Source organism: Diadema antillarum, unplaced genomic scaffold (genome assembly GCF_040938485.1).
Source record: "Diadema antillarum isolate AM-2024a unplaced genomic scaffold, OU_Dant_1.0 seq00000429_RagTag, whole genome shotgun sequence".
In the NCBI taxonomy this organism is placed as follows: Eukaryota; Metazoa; Echinodermata; class Echinoidea; order Diadematoida; family Diadematidae; genus Diadema; species Diadema antillarum.
Window position 1 is genome coordinate 167,360 of NW_027271410.1, and position 23,564 is coordinate 190,923.

Below are 23,564 nucleotides of genomic sequence, written 5' to 3' on the forward strand. Positions count from 1 at the left end.
GGGGTATACGGTATAACAGGCCAGAGGGACCCTTTCCATTCCTGGAGCGTCAGATCTTCGAATAGAAAAAAAGAGTAATATAGAAAAAACACAAAAGAAACCAAACGGCGTTTCAATGCAACATATCACACTATTTTTTTAACGATCTATATTCATTATTCAACCTATACAAATATGATGTTATAAGTCGATGGCACTGTACAAAGTAGCAAAATGGTCGCACATTTTTGACACAAATAACGAGAGTGTTTAAATCTATCCTGCCTGGGTATAGTGCTTATTCGTCATAGAAAATGGAAATTAAAACTTGATATCAAACACCTAGCATTCAAGTCATTAAAAGAAATGATTGAAATTAAAGATTGAAAAGAAACAAACCCTAATTGTACAGCGAACAATGGCACACACACTCACATACATACAGACCCACATACACTTACAGAAAAAGGGCAAGAAAGGGATGGGATGAGAGGGAGAAATAGATAAGAATGTTTGGATCAAATGCGAGATATACAGTAATATCAGGGAGATGGGAAGAGATACTATCTGATAAACTTCAAACGTTATACACATAATCTACAAGAATCATACTCTAAATAATGAAATGTTTGGAGATTAGGAAATCAACTGTTTAAAGCACGCAGTAGAAATAAAAGCCATTCATATGCAACACAAACTATCAAGAGGTATAATGATCTATTGGTCGAGAGAGTTAGATTGCATGAGTTAAAGCACAGGGGATAAAAAGAAACGAGTGATGAAGGAGCGAGGGTGAAGGTACGGGTGAGGACGGTAACGGATACATTAGAGATATTGAGAAACTCAAGAAAGATAGAAAGAAGAAGATGGTTTTAACATAATTATGTTTGGATAAGGTGTTTGTTTGTTTGTTTGTTTGCTTTTATTTCTGCATTCAATCAGATGCAATTTGAATGCAAACTTCAAAAAGTACAAAGACAAAGAATAACAAGTGCAGTGAAATAAATCGATAACAGTACATAAATAGATTCACATAGGTGATTGCATTGAGCAATGTAGATACACAGAAACATAAAATAAAATATACAGTATTTTTCAGTAAACAACAGAGATAATTGAATGCAGGAGACCACCATCATAAGCAATTAAGCTTGAAATGGATGGAGGCCTCATAAAATGACTATCCAACGACATAACTCTCTTGGAGGAAGGTGATCAGGTGAGTGCAGTGCAGTTGCAGGTGAGAGTGCAAGATGCAGTTGAAGGAAGAAAATTGAGATTGACAATAAGATGACAATCTATACTATAAATATTTGTTAGCTCAATTGGTTTGGAGAATATAATTGTATCAAATATCGTTTAAGTGAAGCTTTCAAAGAATAAATACTTGAACAAGACTTTATATTATCCGGGAGATTATTCCAAATATCCGGACCCGAATGTCTTATAGATTTATGTGTCACTAATAATTTGGGATTCAAAAGGTGGAAATTTCTACATATACGAGTAGGGTACGAATGGACAGAAGTATTGAACCTAAACATGTTATCAAACGATGATGGAAGTTGATGATGTATATATTTGAACATAATTACTGCTACTTGAATAATATTCAAATCAAAAACCTTCAATGTTTTAAGCTCATGAAATAAAGAATCAGTATGAGCCAGAAAATGCGATCCTGTACAAATACGTATAACTTTCTTTTGTAATTTAAATATAGAATTTATTTTGGTAGAGCCGCAAGTACCCCATACAACATTGCAATATAACTTATATATGGAAGAATTAAGGAATTATATAATAGAAATAAAGTTGAACGAGGAAGAAAGAACTTCAGCTTGGAAATTATCCCTATATTTCTAGAAATACACGTTGTAACATGATGTAAATGCTCATTCCAAGTCAAACTTTCATCTATATATACTCCTAGAAATTTTGAATTCATTTTCTTTTCTAATGGGATATCATCAATGTTAATTGATGATATTGTTTGAGGGGTAGCTGTAAGCAAAAGTAAAGAAATTCAAAACAGCCTTGTGTGTTTTGTAGTTTTGCGCATGAAAGAATTAATGATGAATGAATATGATTGTATTTTTTTTTTCATACGACGTTGCAGTCAACATGCGCTGTTCTTTACCACATAGGAACTTGGGAGGGGGTTACAATAAGAATGCATGCGAGAGACATGTACAGACAGACAAAGACTGACAGACAGACAGACAGACACACACACACACACACACACTCTCTCTCTCTCTCTCTCTCTCTCTCTCTCTCTCTCTCTCACTCAAGGGGAAATACAAACAATACACACAGAACAAAGTACAAAGAATACTTCTGCTGAACTGTATATACTGAAGCCACTATAGAAGAGGTAGATAAAGCTTTTTGGAGATAATGACCGGTTAAGTCGCGCACTTCCACACTGCACGCCGTTGTAACTAATCTATCACTGATTACATCCAAATACAAATCTGGCCATCATTTGACTGGATAACTATTTACAAAAAGCCGTGTGTCAAAAATTAGCGCCTAGTCCCTGCCGTTTAGGCGAGTATCGCATTTCCCTCGAAATAATTCGTCTCGTCAAAATCCTTGCAACGATGTACTGGCGGTCGACCCTAATATCGACATTTCTAATGCTGGTGAGTGTTCCGACTATCAACTTTTGTAGAGCACATGCTGTGGTTTCAGCCATGGGGCTGGAAGTGAGGAATAATGATGATATAATGTATAAGGTCTGAATTAGTGACAAATATATGACTTCATGACTTCGTGTTTTGGCAAAAAGGTGTATGTCTGCCGTTTTACAGCAACTACAAAGCCGAGAAAATCGACTTAAAAGTTTTGGCAGTTTCCTTGATCGTAGAAGCCATCTAAACTGTGCAGCGCTCGGATTTGATTCCAGGATTTAGTATACACTTCTAATTTCATTTCCTGATAATTTTCTTGCATCAAACTTTAAAAAATACTTCAGAAATTAGCACTTTTAGAGACATACACCTTTTTTTTGCCAAACCACGTTTTCGGGGACTGCAACCCACGCTATTTTGGCAAAAAGGTGTATTTTCACATACACCGTGAGAAATCGTGCATTTAAGTTGGCAAAAAGGTGTATGTATAGAGATACACCTTTTTGCCAAATCAAAAGCAGGAAAACTGATAAAATGATACAGAGATAGTCCCAAATATCTCGGAAACAAAGGCTCGATGACTTACGAAAGTTTGTCACATGAAAATTTCGGCATCGAAAACCCCCCAAATGGTAAAAACCCAAAACATGATATTTTTCTGACATGCACCTTTTTGCCAAATTACGACCAAGTGACCAACTCCTCTTTATAAAAGAGCTGCAAAAGCTTTGATATTTTGACGCGAAACTTTTACGCTGCGTAGATAATACAATGCCTGACGTCAGATGTAACGCATTATACAGCACTCAAAGATCTCCACTAGACAAGGTGTCTGAATAAGTGACTGTGAGCTAACAAAAAATAATTCCAAACCGCTTTGTGTATTATATATTTTATGCATGAATGAATGATGATGACTTAATATAAGTGTCTTTTATAATACCGATTTTGCAGTGAACACATTATTTTCTCATCCTATATCTGGCCTTACTATAATGGAGTTGAAGTATACATAAATGGGGTTATAAACACAAAGAACTTCAGGGTATACTGATATTATACTGATATTATATATTATATTATACTGATACTGAATTATGATACTCTCATGATAATATAAAGGTTATAGTAATGTCAGTTTGAAGATGTAATGATCAATGTAAATTAGACGACCGGCTGAGGCTCACCAAGAGATATTTAGTTCCATGAAGCATGATTATTCTTTATTCCTACAAGAAGTCCCAGCAATTTTCACATTTTTTTTTTAAAGACGTCGATCCAACGATGCACGGGAGCTGGTTGTCGTGGATTGAGTGCAGATGTCGACTGTGAGGTGAGACTTTTTTTGCGTGTGATTCGTAACATTAACCTTTGAGCTGTTAAGGTGAACAGGATTATTCATTAAATCCCCGTCTTGTATATGCCTAGGTTGACCCTGTCCTTGTCATTGTCATTTTCTCTTATCGATCCGCACTCATGCTTTTCATGAAGGAAGGTTTCTTTAAGAATAATGCTAATGGTGGCAATGTTAATGATGAGCATCTTCTTATCTATCAATCATTACCACCATCTCTTATGATTACCATCATCTTATCTTATCTAATCTTCGTTACCTATCGTAAATATCTTCTTTGATTATTGACATGATAATGGAACCGATATTGGTAGGCCAAAGTCGTGAACTTACTTTAGATAATGTTCTTTAGCAGTACTAGTGAATAATTATGATAGTAAGGGTTATGTAAAGGTGAAAGTTAAACACTCACATTTTGCTTACATGCGCCGGTGTATATACACTATAATATGATCTTATACGTAATGTTTCAGTGTCTGGTGTAAAAGAGATGAAGATCAGTTTTGGAAATCCAGACAGAATAATGGGCAAGATAGTTTAATACTCTAACGCCTCATCGGGCTTTCTGATTATTTGCTCACAATCAACTAAGACGTCATAAATATTTACTTTATTTTTGTTGTTTGTTTGGCTTGAGAATACAATAAAGTTCTGGTTGAGAGGTAGCTTCACGTTTGATTACAGGACTGATTAATACATATTGCTTTGTTTTCACCTCCCAAATAGTGTGATGACTACGGGAGATGCGGAAAAGGCACACTAAAGATTGACACATGGCTGCAATTCGCTTTGAAAACACAGCGAGAATTACAGGTAAGCGTGTTTCATAATACTCTCCCTTTACATTTTTTTTTTTTGGGGGGGGGGTGGTGCTTTGTTGTGTGTGTCTGCCGGTCTGTTTGTTTGTTTTTTGTGTATGTTTTTATCAACTTCTAAGGTTTAATTGCCTGCTCCCATCGGGCACATAGGCGTTGTTGTTGTTGTTGTTGTTGTTGTTGTTGTTGTTGGTTGAAATTTACGGCGTTTATCATTAACAGTTGGAGGACAATGGCACCAAAATCAAATACTCTGTGTACTTGATGTTCACACATCTTTCACGTCGAGAATTCTTCTGTTTGTTATCACTTTAAATTTTGTGTGATCCATAGTGTACCAAATTCTTTGCCAAAGCACCTGCCACCGTAGTGGTTTCAAGACGAGCAAGAAGATGTAGGTCGAATACGAGGCTCTGCATGTTTCCGACTGCCAGGGTTGACAACAAAACTATATGCATGAGGGTCTTGTCTTTGATATAGGCCTAAACAATGTATAGTAACTATTTACTTTGGCTCTGGAAGTGGTCGGTCTTGTTTTTGTGAGTGTGTGTGTGTGTGTGTGTGTGTGTGTGTATGTGTGTGTGAAACTCAGGGAATTTCAGTATAGATTATTACATGGAGTTGTTTATACAAAGGAAAATCTTTTTGAGTTTGGTTTCGTTGCAAATAGCCGGTGTTCTTTTTGTGAGCAATCGGTAGAAACATAAAAACATTTATTTTGGGATTATGTGTATGTTAAGAATTTGTGGCAGAAAGTGATAGATAGGTTTGAGATGGCAGATCTTGGAAATCTAGAGTGGAGAGATGTACATTTCGGTGTTATGGGAGGGGATCCAAAAATGAAATTTTATAAAAAAAGTGTGTGTGTGTGTGTGTGTGTGTGTGTGTGATCCTGAGGAGAATATCATATGTTTGTATACACACACAAAAAAAGTGACTTTAATTTATTATGCATTTTTGTTTTCTTTCTGATTTACATTTTGTTTTAATGCTTCAAAATCCCTTCACTTGTCTTCCTGTCAGTCCCAGTGTGTTTGTGAACTGGAGGATGTATGGTCAATAATGCGAGTCCACCGAGGTACAATAGACTAGTGCTTTTTTTCTTTCATTTCAATAGGTGGATATGCCGATTCCCGACATGCAAATATTTGATGTAAGTGATTTACGTTACATTTGAATTTTTACTCGAACATCACTATCATCATGATCATGCTGGGATGGGCCGTGTTGGTGTAAAGGACTCTAAATACGGGTTCGGACGGGGGATAGCAGTTCATTCCAAGTACATTGTATCGTGATTCTACTCAGTGTGACATAGTTACGCAGGTATTTAATGGCAAAGAATATGTTAAATTCATTATGCCAACAAATATCTGTATGATACTTCCTGTAAGTGCATAATATATCGTATAATACTAGCACTGTGTGTATATTAAGGTGGCTAAACGTTTTTCGTGACCAAACAGCAGTGCTTTTAGCTAAAATTTACGATCCACTAAATGGTGATTCGAGTGAGCATCTTTATTCAATTCATTCTCTTTCACATCTTACTGTAGATAAAATAAACATGACTTTAAGATGTGATATTTAGTGTTTTGTTTGTCTTCTTTTTCTTTAGTCGCACAACGCTTTCAACAACAGGGCGTATGGGCCTGCTTACGGAGGTAATAGGAAATATTGCCCAAGTGGACCATGTACAATATCTTAACTTGCTGGTTAATATGCCAGAAAGATTACAGAACTTAAACCTTTACAAACTAATTACAGTGTATTTATGAGGCAATGATATTATCACTATATTTGCGTAGGCCCTGCGTGATCTGAATGTTATCTGTTTTAAAGAATATACGAAAATGATTTCTTAACTTTGTAGATCAGATCATAATGAAACTTTGTTTTCACTGTTCCATTTTGAGCAAGGTCAAAGTTAACATTTATTGGAATATTTATCAAATCGTACTTGCGTCTTGTTTTAAAAATCTACAGCGCTCGACACGTGTCACTGGCCCCCGCCTTACGACGAGCTGTGTCTTGGGTTAGCCAATCACGAGTTCAGTATCGTCGACATATTGAATATGGGCGTGAGGGCGGTATCCATCGATATATGGTGGTGCGCAGACGCAGTAAGTGACAACTTTTTTTTTTCCAGCATGTTATGTACCTTTGAATCATTCACCATTACCCTTTGATGTGGATAGAAGCTTGCCACGTTTCAACACTAGAAAATATGAGTAAATGAAGGGAAGACACAAATCGTACATGCTCTGTACGGTGCACATGAATACATTTTGCACATTATAATGCATAACTATTTCACACTTCGGTATTCAAAGGTTGATTTCAAACTGGGTAATATAGGACTTACTGAGATTAATCACAAACATCATTTACATCGTTCCAATTTAACACAATGTCATGTTAATTCCCTTTCAGTCATACTAACTCAACACGTTTTAATTTTATTGGTGTTGGAGATTCTGCTCCATCCTTTCGAATAAAAAGGAAATCCAGAATTTTTGTGGTTTTTTTTCCCTCACGGTAGTCAACTTGAGTGACAGGAGTTAAACTGTCTAGCATTAGTTTGTTTTTTGTTTTTGTTTTATCTCATGTAACGCTTCATTCGGCCTTTACGCTCGGGATGCAAGCGAAGAAAAAATCAACAACTTCTCATTCAATGCAGACAAAATAAAAAAAATAAAAAAAAACATCCATTGTGATTTCAAGCGTCTAGCGAGCGTCGCAATCACTGGCAATATTGTCCATTGTGTGACATGCCGTCATTTTGGGGGAATTCCCGTATAGATGCGGATCGCTCATCTGGGTACACCGTTGGCCATTGGGTGCGGAGAGTTCAATGTTCTCTTCTCTGACGTCATAGCTGACATCGGGCAATGGCTCGACCAGCCAGGGAATGAAGAAGAATTCGTCAAGATTCGATTAGACGTAAGAGAAATCAAGTAACAAAAAAAAAAACCAACAACAACAAATAAAACAAAACAAAACAATAAACGAGAGAGAGAAAAAAAAAAGACCCGAAACGATGTGTAGAGGTGATAGACTATTATGTAGAATGAATATATAAGGACATTGGATTTTTTTTTTTTCATGTTGCAGTTTTTATGTGAAAAAGTAATGAAATTCATTTCCTTACTCTCTAAAAACAATCGAGTGAAAATATTCACTCTTAAAGGAGTGAATACAAAAAAGAGTGAATTTAGAGTGAAATTGGAGTGAATTTTGAGTGAAAATTTTCATTTTCACTCATTTTGGAGTGACCTCAAGGATCACTCGAAGATTTTGGAGTGATCCCTGAGGTCACTCTAAAACGAGTGAAAATGAACATTTTCAATCGAAATTCACTTTAATTTCACTCTAAATTCACTTTTTTGTGTATTCACTTCTTTAAGAGTGAATATTTTCACTCGACATTTTTTAGAGAGTACTGTAGATGTCTAGTTTAGAGAATTACCGACTTATTTTTCAGGCTTACTGTTATTCAGTAGTCTTTTTACCTGCTATGAAGTATTATATAGGTGACACGCATATTCAAACATGTTTATACATAACATAACTGTGCAATAGGCATCTAAAATGATTATGGGTCATTAAACTTTTTACCTGCTTTGGGAAATTAATTCTTTGTATGTATAGTATATATTCTATGGGAGTATAATCCGTGATCACTGAACCTATACAAGACTACACTTTTCTGTAACTATAACAGTATGATAAGCAAGTGTGGTTCAGAACTTTAATGAATGAAATAAAGGAATTTTCGAAGATCGTATTACTGAATTCAGTCATAAATCTGCGCCTCATTATTGTAGAATGGCTTTTGACACGGGGGGGGGGGGAGGACTGTGGCAATATCTAACATTCGCCCCCCCCCCCCCTATTAAAAAAAAGTAGGTCTATCACTTTGGCTGTACAGTGACACTAACAACATTCAAACGAAAGCCATTCTATTATCCAAAACAACGCTTTCAATAAAATTCTTCGAAGAGGTGGAAGAGGTTCCAGCAGTTAAAGTACAGCAGAAGTTTGTGGCTTTAAACTTGTTATAAGGCCTATGGGTAAACTCTAAAAATCCAAGTATCAACACTTCAATGCAAACTCTACCAGTTTGCACGTCAACATATTAAAACTGTCGACTTTTATGCGTGACAACCCGCAGTCACACGAGTTTGGTTACATAAATTTAGATTTTAGTGCGTGTGTGTGTGTGTAGGTGTGTGTGTGCGCGCGTGCATCAAAGTCTCTTCTTACGTGAGTGTTCAGTGTAACGTGTGCCTATTTTTTTTTCTGAGTGTGTACACGTGACAACTCTTCAGTATGAAGAAGTGTCCAATTCATGTGGAACTATACATTATTAGGCAATATTAATATTGTTATGCCAAGGCTGTCGTGTGATTAAATAACTTATTAGGGCTTATGCCTAAGATGAAGCCAAATGTGTTTTCTTGTCATCGCTCCCGATACGCAGGAGAAGTTCGATCAGGGTCATGACGCCGAGGTGAACGGTCCTCTGGAGAGATATCTGGGTCATGATCGTATCTTGAGTCCCGCCGATCTCCGGGATACTTATGGAGGAGTCTGGCCGACACTACGGAGGATGAGAGAGGTAAAACAAACCAGGGAGGTGAGCCTCCCTGAACAAACAGACCAAACAACAAAGAAACACGTATGCGTGGCAATCTGTCTTCTAAAATGCTGAATATGATACACTGAACACTGTCCAACATTACAACATGAGTGTGCCGCTTAAAGTGTTGGTTGCAATGTGAAGTTTTGGATTCGTAGGCCCCTTTTTATGATGACGTCATCGACTATAAAAGTAATGAAGGAAAGTTTGAATATAGTTGCGGGTAAAATTCATGGCAGTTGATACGATCACCAAAAAGATGATCAATGTGATTCTTTCGGGACCATCTTCTACTACCTTAATATTTTACATTGAACTGAGCGCCATTGCAGATTTTATTACTGACAAATTGAACTTTCATCACATGCTGCATGGTATACTTTGATTGACCTCATTGATTTCTTTTCTCCAGGATGGAAAAAGGGTGGTTGTTGTCGGGAATCCCGATATGACCCACCAGGGAAAATACCTGCACGTCAAAGGCTGCCAGTCGGCCGGGGCGAAAGAAGTAAGTAGATTAAGCCAACTCATATATTTATCTTTTAATTACAATAGTTTTTCCATTTCTATTGGGTCTTCTTTTCTTTAAAAGAAGTCAGGTGTAAAGCATTTGTCATAAAGCAGGGATGAAATTTCGATAAACGTGACACTGACGCTTTCAAAGTTATTAAGAAAATGCATAAAATATATAATGCCCTTGATCAAAGATTTCTAACAGCACTTCGAAACCAATACAAAATGATAAACATGGTATGTAAAATTAGTCACACGGAGACAGCATAATCATGAAATAGTGGCTGGCTTCAGAGGGAGGGGGATAACTTGATGATATTCCGTCTGCCAGTTACAAAAAGAGAGAAAATAGAGAGGTTGGGTTATTAAGAATTCGGTAGGAATTAAAAAAAAAAGAATTCGGTAGGACACGAATTTCATAATCGAAATGTTGCTACTAGATATATGTTTGTTCATAAACACTGTCTGCTCGTTTGCAGTTTACGTCGTACCCACAGTGTGGCGGGAAGAACAGCACAAACTGCCGCCGCTTTCGCAGCGACGCCACGCACTACGTGTAAGTTTTGAGGGGGAAACCCCCAGAAGATAGAAATCATGATAAGATTGTAACAATGATGATCATGATGATAACAGATAAAGACGTAACATTCAAGACTGATGATCATATTGACAGTGATAATAACAATGATAATCATGAGTATTCATCATCTTCTTTATCTTATTCTCCTCCTTCTTATCATTATCAAGTATTGTTATCGTTATCATCATTATTATTATCAAAATCATCATCATCATCATTATTATCATTACCATCATAAACAACGTTAATAGCATAATAATCATCGCTTTCACCTTGATCGTAGGTGGTCATCGTTTTGTAGTATAATAAGGAGTAAGAGTTCGTTGATAATGACCAATGACAAACAGGAAAGCGTAAGTAGATTTGGCTTTTTTGGAAGAGACAGAGATTCTCCTTTCACAGATATGCGTTAAGTCAAGAATTCTGCAATTTTAAATTCATTTCTTGTTGTAGACATCATTGTCAGGTTGGAGCAACACAACATTAATAATCGATGTGAAAAATGTCTCTAAACATTTTCATGTTTGAAAACAAAAACATAGAGTGAAGGTTTTTGTGCAGGTCATTTGGGAAACTTATAAAGCGATGATGACAGCACCTTGTCTAATTTGGAAATCATGTGATTATGACATACAGTATTTAATATCGGATCCAGGAATTCTGTGAAGGGAAGACGCCTTATCAAAATTAAAGGGGGCACACGCGCCCCCTTGTTTTTTATTCATTTTGTTTCAACAAAAAATAAAGAGGGGCACGCAGCCGGCCCGCCCCCCGGCCCGCCCCCCCCCCCCCCCCCACTCCTCGATCCGCCACTGCACTGAAAATTGTATTTTAAGGTTATTTAAAGATATAATAGACTGCAAACTTTTACTTTACTACCTTCCTACTTTTAGACTGGATGCCATCTACGACGGACCTACGAGAGTCGGAGTGATCACGGATCTTTCGGAGATGGTGAAATGTCGAATCAACCTGCCGGCCACTGACATGGTCAGCCCACAACTCATGGAGACCGCTGTCTTCACCTGGGCCAAGGGGGAACCAAGTCTGGAGCTCGATGAAGACTCCTGTATCATGCTCAGGTGAATATAATGCAGGAAATGAGATCATGCTGTATGAATTGAAAAGTGTGTGTGTATATGTGTATGGGTGGGTGGGTATGTATGTGGATGTGTGTTCTTCTTTGTGCTTCTGTTAATATTATAGTTGTTTAACGCAGTAGATGTAATGTCAGTGTCGATAGTAATATGAATAGTAATATCATTAGTAGTAGCAGTTGTATAGTAGTTGTAGTAGTAGTATACAAATGATGCACAGGATAGAGCACGAAATAATCCTGTGCATCATTTGTTTTATAAAATGGGTCGAAAATTCGAAAACTAACATCATTTTGAGCGTTTTTGACGTACCTTTGTGGGTCAAGACGTCCGAAGATGTTCGTCCCAAACTTTTACGCACGTCGCACTCGCGGAAGTCCCGCACATACAGTATAAGTATAATGGGGGGTTGGGTTTCCGGACACCCGCATGAAAACTTACTTATTTTACATAGAATATGCACCCTTTACCTTAAAGACTTGATATAGACTCCTCATATAGGCCTACTAGACAACATACTCTGAAAACGGCGTGAGAATTAACCTGCTAAATCGTTGGATTTGCTCTTCAAAGTGACTCCATGTACGCGTCCGGTCCCATAACGCTTGGTCTACTGTACTGTACAAAGTGTACGTATAGTACAGTATACGTACGTACGCCACATACAGTATGTTATGCACAAGGGAAGACAGGCCGGCCGGCCGGCAGCCCGAACTAGAAGTTGTTTACAGGATTGACAGCGCGTACGCGTATGCATGCAATTCATCAAAGGAGCCGCCGCGCGCACAGACGATCGGCAATCTACCATAGGATTACAGGCAGTGCAGTTGTACTGAAGTAAAGGAAGGAGGTGTGTCTCATTTCAGCGCTTCCTATTGGCTACATTCTTGAACCCATTTTATAATATATAGTAGTAGTAATAGTTGTAGTAGTAGTAGTAGTAGTAGTAGTAGAAAGAGTAGGAGTAGTAGAAGTAGTGGTAAAAGTAGTTGTACATAATAGTAGTTGCAAAGCGGAACACAGCAATTATAATGCAGTTAATAATTTGCCCCACGCAGCAGAAAAGTGCCACTGGTATCGCACTTTTCCCACACCTTTATAGCTGTTGTTCGAAACTAAGGATCACTCGCTACATCCACGTACGTTGTCAGATATGATGTTCAATTATTATTTACATAGAAATATGATTATATCACTTTACACATATCACATATCATACAAATAATGAATGTTTATGAGTGCAATGGACAGAATATTTCATGAGGTGAAAGATGAAATGATCCATTCAACTCGGCTGCGCCTCGTTGAATGGATCAAACATTTCATCTTTCACCGAATGAAATATTCTGTCCATTACACGAATGAAAAACATTTATTATTTGTTTTACATAACGCCTATAATAGATCCTCGTCATTTGATGTTTTATTAATTTAGAAACAGGAGAAAATCTGAGATCGCGAGAGTGCTCAATGAGCGTTTTACGCTATAGCGCGCTGTCGCATACACACACTGCAAACGCAAGCGCGTAACCCGCGTAGTGTCCCCGGGCTCTCAACTAGCGAGCATGCAATGGAGCAAAAATCGTATCGATCCAAAATTGCACGGATGATGACGTCATAGTGAAATGGGCCGAATGATCAATGTCAAACAACCGATCAAATGACAAGGATCTCTTCTGGCGTGACATAATCCTATATATTGGTGTTGAACTTAAACTGTCATAAAATGTCATCATGCAGCCACGTCGACCATCGATGGTATACCTCGCCAGACTGCGTACGCTCGCTCAGCTACGCCTGCGAAAGTTCGTCGAACCCGGAGGAATGGACGGTCAGCGAGAGAACGTGGCCGTATGACGTCAGACAGCCCTTGTGTCCGATTGGCTACAAGTTCAGCGTGCCGCATAACGGATACCAACAGCAAAAGGTGGCTCCTTGACACATATAGGTTGATGTTCATGCTTTTTCTGTCTACTATGTCAATTTTAAAGGGAATTATCAGAAAATATTGATAGTGATACTTTTAAGTAAAAGGATGGTGATGGTGATGGTAATATTAATAATGAAGATGATGCTAAAGATGATAGTAATAATGTTAATAATGATAATGTTTATAATGATAGTAATAGTAACTGAAAAAGAAAAAAGTTGATGATGATGATAACAAAGATTCATTCATTCATTCATTCATTCATTCATTTTTCATTTCCAACAAAAACATAGATAATGAAAAGGAGAAACGATGCGAAATGAGATTAGAGAAATAGAGTGATAACAGGGAATAATTTCTAACAATAATCATGGAGTACAGATTTTAAGTGAACATATTTATACAGGCTATAATGTTATGTGTTTGTGTTTCCTTTCCGTGAAACCAGACATAGAATAAATATTCCGATAATTTGAAGGGAAGAAAGAGAGAGAAAGTAATGTAACATAGTAGAAGTAATATACCTTAAAATATTCAATACGAAAGGCCCATGAAACTAATTAATAACGCTCTGCATCTTCGAAATTGTATTTATCTCTGTGTTTTGTCTGTGAATGTTATTATATTATGACAGTTTTGACTAGTGATGTCGCGGTTTCTTTCCATCCACGCAGTTGATCGAAGCCATGAGTACGACTGGCTCAGTATGGTTGAACTACTCGCCTTGGCTCACCGGTCGATTCCCCACCGAGGCCGCTCCTCCTCCGCTCCCCACCGGGTCAGCACGTATCCTGGTAGCTCCTCACACAGTGATGCTGCTGATGATAACGGTGATGGTGATAATGATGATTATGACGTCATCAGTCTTTGACCCTTTCTTTCTCACGTGACGTCGTGACGAGTGAAGTGTATCATGCCCACCGAACTGTGTTTTTAGTTCGGTGGTCATGCCTTGTTATAAAAATTGCTTTAGAATCTCTGCAATCTGATTGGTCAATCGTCATGCATTGATTTTTAACTGATCCACATTGAGTCATGCGCCCGGTAAAATCCGAACGCATGGCTGAAGTCTTGTATAGTGTTGTAGGTGTACCGGAAGCATGATGGAGAAAATGGTTGTATTTCATGAATTTACGGGGCCATTTTATAACACAAATGACGCACAGGCCCATTTCGTAGATCAGTGAGAATCGGATGCTCTCAATTAACTTTGGAAGCTGTCTAGAACCCACTCGCTGCGCTCGTGGGTTTAAACAGCTCCAAAGTTTGAATATACTCGCGCATGCAATAATAATTTCACTGATCCACTCTGTCCAGTGCATCATTAAATTGTGCGCACACTTATAGCTGCAGGTAGGTGCCATATCCCCGCTTATAGGGGTGACCGATTCGGGTTCGTTGAGGGCAGCAGACATTTTACGGCACAGGGCGCAGCCATGGTGTGTATCAGTCGACCCCCCCCCCCCCCCCCCCCCCTGCTCTCCCCCACCCCGGGGCAACATGTTTATCACGCACTTGTAACAAAGGTTCGCGCACTAAGCAAGCATTCGCGCACTCAGTACGAGACGCCCATTGGCTAAAGCAGTTTTTCATTCTGCGCGCGTGCTAATGTAGGGAGAGGGGTGGGGGAGTGCGGAGGGGGGGGGGGGTCTGCTGATACACCCAGTATGGCTGCGCCTATGCTAAAAATACACATAGCGCGTCACAGAATCGGTCAATAGGGGACTCCGCTCTATCATCCAGTTTGACTTCTTTTTTTTTACACACACACACACAAAATAGAAAGGTGAAAGTTCCACTATGGATGGATAAATATCAAGAATGTCATGAAATAAGATGCCCAACACACCAAAATATTAGTATCTGTTGAGATTATACTATGCGGGGGAAAAAATGAAGAAATGTGCCATTACTCTACATTTGGCTTGTACGTAGTGAGATACACATCTTTACATTTGAACTAGTGGTATCAACTGCAAGTCCAAAGTTACGAATCATCATTGCTAAATCATGATGTCTGTATAACAAGTTGATGCACAGGTTAAAATATATCATGCTGGAATTCCTTTAAAACAAAGAACAACAACAACAACAACAAAACTTGGTGAAGATGTGGTTGGCAGGCCACAGTTTGTGAGCTTTCCGTTTTCTTTTGTTTTCCTGACCCAATCTTCAGGAAAGCGTTTTCATCGTTTTTTTTTTTCATAATTTTTGTTTGTTTTCCTTGACACTGATTATCAGAGTCAACTTCCCTTTGAAGTGGAGGTGATCTAGTGTGAAGTGGATATTTAAAGAGCGCCACCAGCGACAAAAAGGTGGCAATCTTATTAACTGTCCTCAAACCACTGAAAAGTGCCTCGAAAAGTCTTGTAGATAAATGGACAAGCCCGATCCCGAGCCTGAGTCCCGTAACTTTTCGTTTGAATGATGTATCTATCGGGGGAAATTTCTTGAAAATAAGCCATACAAGTTTGTATTCATGTTTTTTTGCAATATTACAAATATGTTTTGCTTATATATTGTATATAATTTCTCTGTTGATGGAAATGAAAATAAATTTGAATCTTGAATCTTGAATGTATTTACACAATGTATACATAACGGGTTGATACACTGTAAAAACATCGGTGTTAGATTTAACACCACGGGTGTTAAATCTAACACCGCTCAAACTTCAATAAAGGACCACACCCACAGGTGTTAAAAATGCACTGTGATGGTGTTGAAAAGTGTTCACCTGACACTTCGTGGTGTTAATTTGACACTGTACCTGGTGTTATTTTGACACTGTACTGGTGTTAATTCAAAAATGACACCACATGGTGTTGATTTGATATTTGTTGGTGTTAATATCAATGGTTTAACACCCGTCCAGCTTCAATAAGGGACCACACCAGCTGGTGTTACTTTGGTGTAAATTTATTTTCACATTTTTTCAAAAATCTAGTATTTTAATGTAAAATTCTTGATCGTCTTGTTTAAATTAAAAATCAACAAGAAGTGCAGTTACTAAGAAACTCTTAAAAAAAAACAGTTTAAAATTTGGAAATGACACCCGGAGGTGTTAATTTAACACCATAAATGAGCACCGAAAATTTAACACCAGATCGGTGTTCACTATTTAACACCGGACTTTTTGCAGTGTATGAGCATGTGTAGGTCCATTATATGAGCATGTTATTGATAACTGATTTCTGTTTCTATTAAAGTCAGTACTCTTTCTGTCCATTCGTGTATGTTAGTCCGGCGATGGAAACTTTCAGAAATAAGAACTATACTTGAATATTGCTGCATCTCTTAGTTTGAACTGTCCATTTGAACGATGAGTCGGTTCTGTATCATGCGTCAAGACAAATAAAGAATTCTTACATCATATCTTATTTCTGGCCAATTACTCATTGTTTGTGGTCATTATGCAGTCTCCTTTATATAAGAGGCAAACTAGCTTGTCCCTTGGTTGGGACATGAACCCATAGAGTGTGTTTATTCGACCTGTCTAAATACTATGTTCAGTTCACTTCAGTTCAGTTCAGCTTAGTTCCAATCCAATCATAAGCATAATAGTTACATTACAAACTATGACAATCAATGGTAATCAACAAACTTATAAAGATATGCACACATTCTGGAATTTCAAAGTTATGTACTTCACATAATCTATAATACTTTTTTCTTAGTTTTATTCATCCTAATCAAAAGAAACATAAACCATATTCACTTAATATGTACGATACAAAAATTAATCTATACCCAAAATACAGAAATCTTAACTAAAAACATATCAACATTTCTCAGTTTACACTTAAAAGTATATCATGAGGATGAAAAACGATTTGATGAAACCATTTCCATTTCTTGAGCTTTAGATTTTTGGATTAAAAAAGAAGAAACTAAGAAATCACTAAAAGAATTAACCCTAATCAGGCTGGGGGGCGGAATCCGCCCCCCCCCCCCCCCCCCCCCGACGTTTCGCGCAATATCTTCGCAACGCGATAAGCTCCCACCGCGATGTTTCATGACTTTTTTCTTTCAAGTATCGCGCAACTTTTGAGACCCAAATTGTTGCGCCCGCACGTACCGTTTTGACGCGACGCCCGTTCGAAAAAAATTTGTCAACCCCAAAATTGCTCCAAAACGTGATTTTGTGTACAAATCCAATGCAAATTGTGTTTTTTCAATTAATTCACATAAATATTCATATCTTCACTTAGAATGGCCGAAATTAATTTATTTTAGCATAATAATGCTTCGAAAAATGTCTGTGACAAATTTTGGCCAAAAAACTAACAAAAACAAAAGGTCAAAAAACAAAGAAATACATAAGAAATTAAAAAAACAATATAATACATAAGAAATTTATTTCGATACAGATTTTTTTTATCCTATGTCTCAGAAGAATGATACAAGAAACATTTTTAAAAAGAAATTAGCTTAATTGGAGCATTAATAAGTGATTTAGAGCCCAAAACTGATTTTATGCATAAATTACAATAATTAATTAATATAAAATATAAGAAAATATTTTCGGAGAAAGCAACCATACATTTTGATAGAATACGTCGCGGGCGTCGCGTGTGCCTATTTTCGGCGCGATCGCGCGTTCCATAGGCGAGATCTGAAGGGGGGGGGGGGGCGGAATCCGCCCCCCCCCCCCCCAGATATAGCATAGCCAAAAAAGCCCAGCCTGATTAGGGTTAAACAGTGACTCAATGCAACAGCTAGCACACACATACACGTTTACAGAAAAGAGCCAGAAAGGGAGATAGAGAGAAGTAGATAAGAATGTTAATTATAAATCAAATGAAAGAGATAGAGAGAGAAATACTAAAATAAACTTGGGATGAAAGATTTGATACGCTGAACAACATATTTATTTTCCAAACTTTCCGCATGATAGTCTGCGAGGACATCGACGGAGGCACGTGCTTATACACTGAAATTGTCGAATTTTTTTTAACATTTAAAAAGCTTAGTTACTTGAAAAGGTGATACTTGAGATGCGACTAATTCATAATTCCTGTGAAATGTTCTTTATCACTTATGACTTTTTGCTGACACCTGCGAAAGTTTTGTTGCGCGTTAATTCATTACTCATATACAGTTGTGCTTAGGTTGTTGCATAAAATCTGAATAATATAACGGGACTCCTCTACTGCCAGTTTTCACCTATTCCTTCCTGAACAATAGAGGGAGCACTGTCTGTAGGTACCACTTGTCTGGTAAGTACGCACAAATTCGAATGCCTCGTAAAAGACCCACGTTTGTTAATAATTACCCTGTCAGCCTGTCGTGCATGCCGTAGGTTTGTCGAAAGTCGTTTGGTCAAATGAAAACTGAACCGGGATCCAATGGGTAACGGAGTTCAAACGTGGGTCGTATTCTTTGGTTGATCAGAAGTAAATTAATTGTTTTCCCTTTAACGAATGCCTCCAAGAATGCAACAAAATTGTAAAATCCCTGTAGAATGCAGAAACATATGAATGATGTGACACCAAAAATACCTGCAACTATGCACAAAGTCAATATTGACCTAATGAGCAGACGACATCAATGGACAGTGCATACAAAACCGTTCAAATTTCATTTATTAATGGAGGGCCTCGACGCTGGACCAACTTCCTTTCTGACATGTAGACTAACCGGATCGGTGTCGTATCGCGATCGCAAACACTTCAAAGAGAAGAACGCTGCCTGCTTTGCTTACGTGTGTATAAAAGGGTTTCCCAATTCGTGTTTGGACTTACAAAAGATAATCACCGTGAATTCATGCGCGGAAACGTAACGAATCGGTTTCCAGGTCGTACGCGAAGTGGCTCATTAAGCATTCCGCTCGCTACAGTCAATCAAAGATTTATTTATTTTTCCCCCTCGAACATGTTAGTGTTGACACAGAACTCCCCTGCATACATGCAACACTGGTGGCTAGTCGAAGAGGTTCTTTGTTCCCGCATTCTTCTCCTGTTGATGGACAGAGCCAAGTAGCACTACGTTCTGATATTGTAATGCAGCAAACTTGAAACCTTCTTAACTAAGAATTTTCCTCTCAGACATGAATGTTACACCTGCGTTTTCCTGAATTCATACGGATTTTACTGCAGAGATATTATGTGCTTGTTTATTCTGAACAGACCACGAAATGTATGCTATTTTGTGTTTTGGATGTGAATGATTTCCCCCTCTAATTCGGAGTGCTTCTCTCGCTGTACTCATTAGTCTTAACACCTTCTTCTCCAAATGGCAAACGGAAAATCGCTGAAGAAAAGGTAACCAAGGCGACCTGTTTAAGAGTTGAAGTTTTTTGAGAAGCATGGATGGATTTCAACATCGTTTGGACGCAATAGCCAGTGAAAGCCAACGCAAAATACCTTTGTTGCGTGCAAGGCAAAGCATCCCCACCGGCCAGGAATCTCGAGAGGGGAGGATCAGTCTCGACAATCGACGTCAGATGGATCGTCTTCTGAAGCCAGCCGCATCGACGTCGAAGGGGCGCTCGGTCACGTTCAGTGATGTGGCCAGCGAGAGCGACGCTAATTCGGTCGCGACATCGACAAATCGGCGGGCACCGGCGGCGCAGGCGGGGCTCGTTCGGGAACGCGCTGGGAGTCAGCTGAACATGAAACGTGGTTCGACGCTGTACTTCGGAAAGGACATCACCACGTCCATGTGGTGGAAATGTCGACAAATCTACGATGGTGTCGGCGCTTTGCGCGGGAAACCGGAGACCTGCGGAGAGACTGAAAATTCCTATCGTCTGGAGCCGAGATTTGGCCACAAGTTTGCGCCTGGAAAGGTGGAGGAATGCATACGACAAGTGTTGGATTCCCTCTTCGTGAAAGAGACCTACAATCCAAAGACCGCAGCAGTGCTGGCAGAGGCCATCTCCGACACCGTCAAACAGAGGGTGAAATCGCTGTCGACCTTCGAGCGATATCGCTTCGTCGTCAACGTGGACATCGGATCGCGGATGCCTGGTCAGGAGATCGTCTTCGCCAGCCGCTATTTGTGGAATACCGACACGGACGGGTTCGCTACGGTCACTGATCAAAACAAAACAATGTACGTGATCGTGACTGTCTATGGAATATATCTAGACTGAAGACCAGATTAACGTGTCAGTCACTGTCATCAAATCTGTGATTATGTTGTATTGGTGTGTTAAAGAAAGAGTTGTTGAAGAAAGGAAATGATGCATACATGCAAAATGGACACACTTTTATCCGAAGTGACTCCAAGCCGTCAATTGATTGCAATACAGTCAGTTGAAGATGACTGCCTATGCATGTCACCTGCCTAAAAACTTTTGTAGTTCCCATTATACCAATATCATGAGGGACGTTATTCATTTCATTTACACCGGGGAAACAATTGCCATGTGAACTGACACCACTTACCTCCGTGAAGATGGCATTGTTGTCAACGAAAGTATGTTCGTGTGAGGGCCAATTTTAGTGATCCATCAATGCTAACTCCCTTACGCTATTTTATGTATTTCGATGTTTTATAGAAATAAAAGGCTAGGTCACTATTGTATTAACAAACCTTTAGGCCTTCACAGTTTCCCTAAGGACTTAATAATGAACTTTTCAATTCTCTCGTTATTCTTCTATTAATTTCAGTACGTGGAATCCAGTTTGCATCCTCTAGTTGTCGCTATGTCGGGCAATCCTCAGGCAAGTGTGCCGTGACTCTCAGGACCAACATTTGTTATACCAGGCATTCATGAAATCTGAATGTTTTATAAAAACGGTTTATTTGCCCGCGTGAGTCCAGTCAACAAAGTTACAAATAGCACCAGTGTATGGATGCACTTTTGAAATCTAAAACTTTTTTTTTCATGCTCCCCCCCCCCCCCATTGTCAATCGCACAACTTATCACGTTGCGTGAGCTAACCTCAAAGACATTGAGTTTGAGGAGAATGCAGTGTTGCCATAGAAATTTACTCTTTCTCAGGACTTCAATTTAAAAGCAAAGAAAAAAGACAAAGGCAAATATAATAGTAATTACTAATGAAAGGTGGGATCTCAAACTATTTGTACACCCGTTAACGTTTAGTCGTAAAATTTCCTAAATATAAATTCAACTCAGTTAAACCAACCGTTTCCAAGCTCTGGCTACCTTATGTCTTTCCGAGGAACAAAGCCATAATGACCAGCTGCTTCTTTAACACACACAAACATTCCCACGCTTGAAATTCAGTTTTCACGCATTACTTGTAGCTGTTTCGGGCAAGAACTCCAGTCAACTTTCTTATTATCTGTTCTTCTGTTCCACTCTTTGTCATAAACGTATCCATTAAACTTAAGGGATTGGTATAGTATCAGTTGAGGTAAGAATTCAGCTTTCAACTTTTTGCGAGACGTAATAAGCCACTGTATGAAATGGCAAAGAGCACACACTTATTAGAGGAATTTAAAGTTTATTTGATGAAAATCAGTTTCGAAATAGCTGAAATATCCAAAAACAAAGAAAAAGAGGCAATTCTACTAAAAGATGGGTCCCACCTTTTATTAGGATCGTTTAGATTTGGATATCTCAGCCATTTCAAAACTATTTTTTTTTTCAACTAGACTTTGATGAATTCTCTGAAATTACATGCTCTTTCAAAATTTTTAGAGGGTATCATTATATAAAAAAATTATCATAAAAAGCGAAGGAAATCTGAAGCCACATCTCATAAACTGTACCATCCCTTTAATAAATTCGTTGCTTTTTTGTGGTATTGACGCAATGTCGAAGTGTATAGTAACTCTTTTGTTCTCCTCTCCCTGTTTCTTGGTAATGTATACATTATCAACTCTGCGCTACTGAGATAATGAAGCTGTGTAATATCAAATGAACGTGAGCTCCCTCGTCTTGTGAATGTTAATGGATTAGACAAACATCTCTTTAAGTGGAGCGCATCGTTGTTACAAAAGGGTGGTTAATAACGGTTTTGATATTACGTAACGGAACTTGGTATCCATGGCTGCGTAGTCATGGTAACGTGATTAAACGCTACAACCTATCTGTGTCGCAGTATAATGCCTCAGTTCTTTGGTCACACCACCGCATGTATACGCCCATCATATTATACACCTGATAATAACTCCACTACACATAGAAGTCAAATGGTATAAAAGTGTTAAGTGGAGTTGCACACATTGGCATGATATGAAGTCTGACATGAGGGTTATCGTGGCATTGCGACATGGTGGTAACACATTGTTCCTTTCTATTCCTGTAGTAGTCACAATTATGTTATGACGTAATTACATTGGTATAGAATAGACCAAATGACCTCACAACAGATGACTGAAATGCAGTGTGCCACATTGATTACTTATTAATAGGTTTGTGTGCAAAATTTGTGCACATCAGTTGACACATTGGCCCAGAATGGGTTAAAGAATTCGAAATGTTATCCATATGCAATATCAATTATTGATTAGTTTGAAGCGTTTGGTAAACCTTTACATATTCTTCTAATACAGACTTCAGATTAAACCTGGAAGAATACACACGCAGAGTAGACAACTGTAAATGTGAAAAGAATATCCACAGTGTCAGTGTGGTGTAAGCAGCAGCATGATAATTCTCCCTTTATAATTCAATCAATGATAATGATATCTTTTAAAATGAATTGTTATCAGTATGGATTTTTTTTAACTTTTGTAAATTGCACGTTCATTTCTTGAATATGATGTAGATGACGAAAATGGTGTATCATTGGTACTGTAGTAAAAGTGATAAGATTTTCAAAAATATATAGCACTGTAGTAGATAGTAAAGTGTCTGATAAAATGATGATTAGTGATTCATAATGAAAAACTGACGATTATCATATGCTGCTAGATTACCCATGCCTAACTAACAAGTAATCAAGATGAAAGAAACATATTATTTAGAGGGGTGAAGGTTCAGGTGCGAGTTTTCTTCACTTTGTCTCCCTCTATTTTATTTATTTACAGATCAGCAATTGCGATCTTAACAAATTCAATTTGTAGAGGGAGACAAAGTGAAGGAAACTCGCACCTGAGG

At 38.3% G+C, this 23,564-nt stretch overlaps 2 protein-coding genes across 2 annotated transcripts; both read left to right on the forward strand.

The window, feature by feature from the left end:
• The first annotated feature begins 2,678 nt into the window (after positions 1-2,678).
• LOC139732508 (uncharacterized protein MT2135-like) lies at positions 2,679-14,436 on the forward strand. Its single transcript, XM_071643367.1, has 13 exons — positions 2,679-2,690; positions 3,886-3,948; positions 4,696-4,782; positions 5,902-5,937; positions 6,403-6,448; positions 6,771-6,907; positions 7,587-7,727; positions 9,268-9,405; positions 9,839-9,934; positions 10,419-10,495; positions 11,413-11,601; positions 13,357-13,543; positions 14,221-14,436. The coding sequence occupies exons 1-13, from the start codon at positions 2,679-2,681 to the stop codon at positions 14,434-14,436; spliced, it is 1,425 nt and encodes a 474-aa protein (XP_071499468.1).
• A 5,417-nt stretch (positions 14,437-19,853) lies between these two features.
• LOC139732509 (dynein light chain Tctex-type protein 2B-like) lies at positions 19,854-20,642 on the forward strand. The gene has a single exon (XM_071643368.1). The coding sequence runs from the start codon at positions 19,854-19,856 to the stop codon at positions 20,640-20,642; it is 789 nt and encodes a 262-aa protein (XP_071499469.1).
• Positions 20,643-23,564: the final 2,922 nt, after the last annotated feature.

What these genes read in the sequence shown, in the direction of transcription:
- LOC139732509 (XM_071643368.1), top strand. Translation starts at nt 19,854, where the DNA reads ATGGATGGATTTCAACATCGTTTGGACGCAATAGCCAGTGAAAGCCAA.
- LOC139732508 (XM_071643367.1), top strand. An exon ending in GTGCAGATGTCGACTGTGAG is followed by an intron (nt 3,949 to 4,695) that starts GTGAGACTTTTT and finishes CCTCCCAAATAG; the next exon opens with TGTGATGACTACGGGAGATG. An exon ending in CACTACGGAGGATGAGAGAG is followed by an intron (nt 9,406 to 9,838) that starts GTAAAACAAACC and finishes TCTTTTCTCCAG; the next exon opens with GATGGAAAAAGGGTGGTTGT.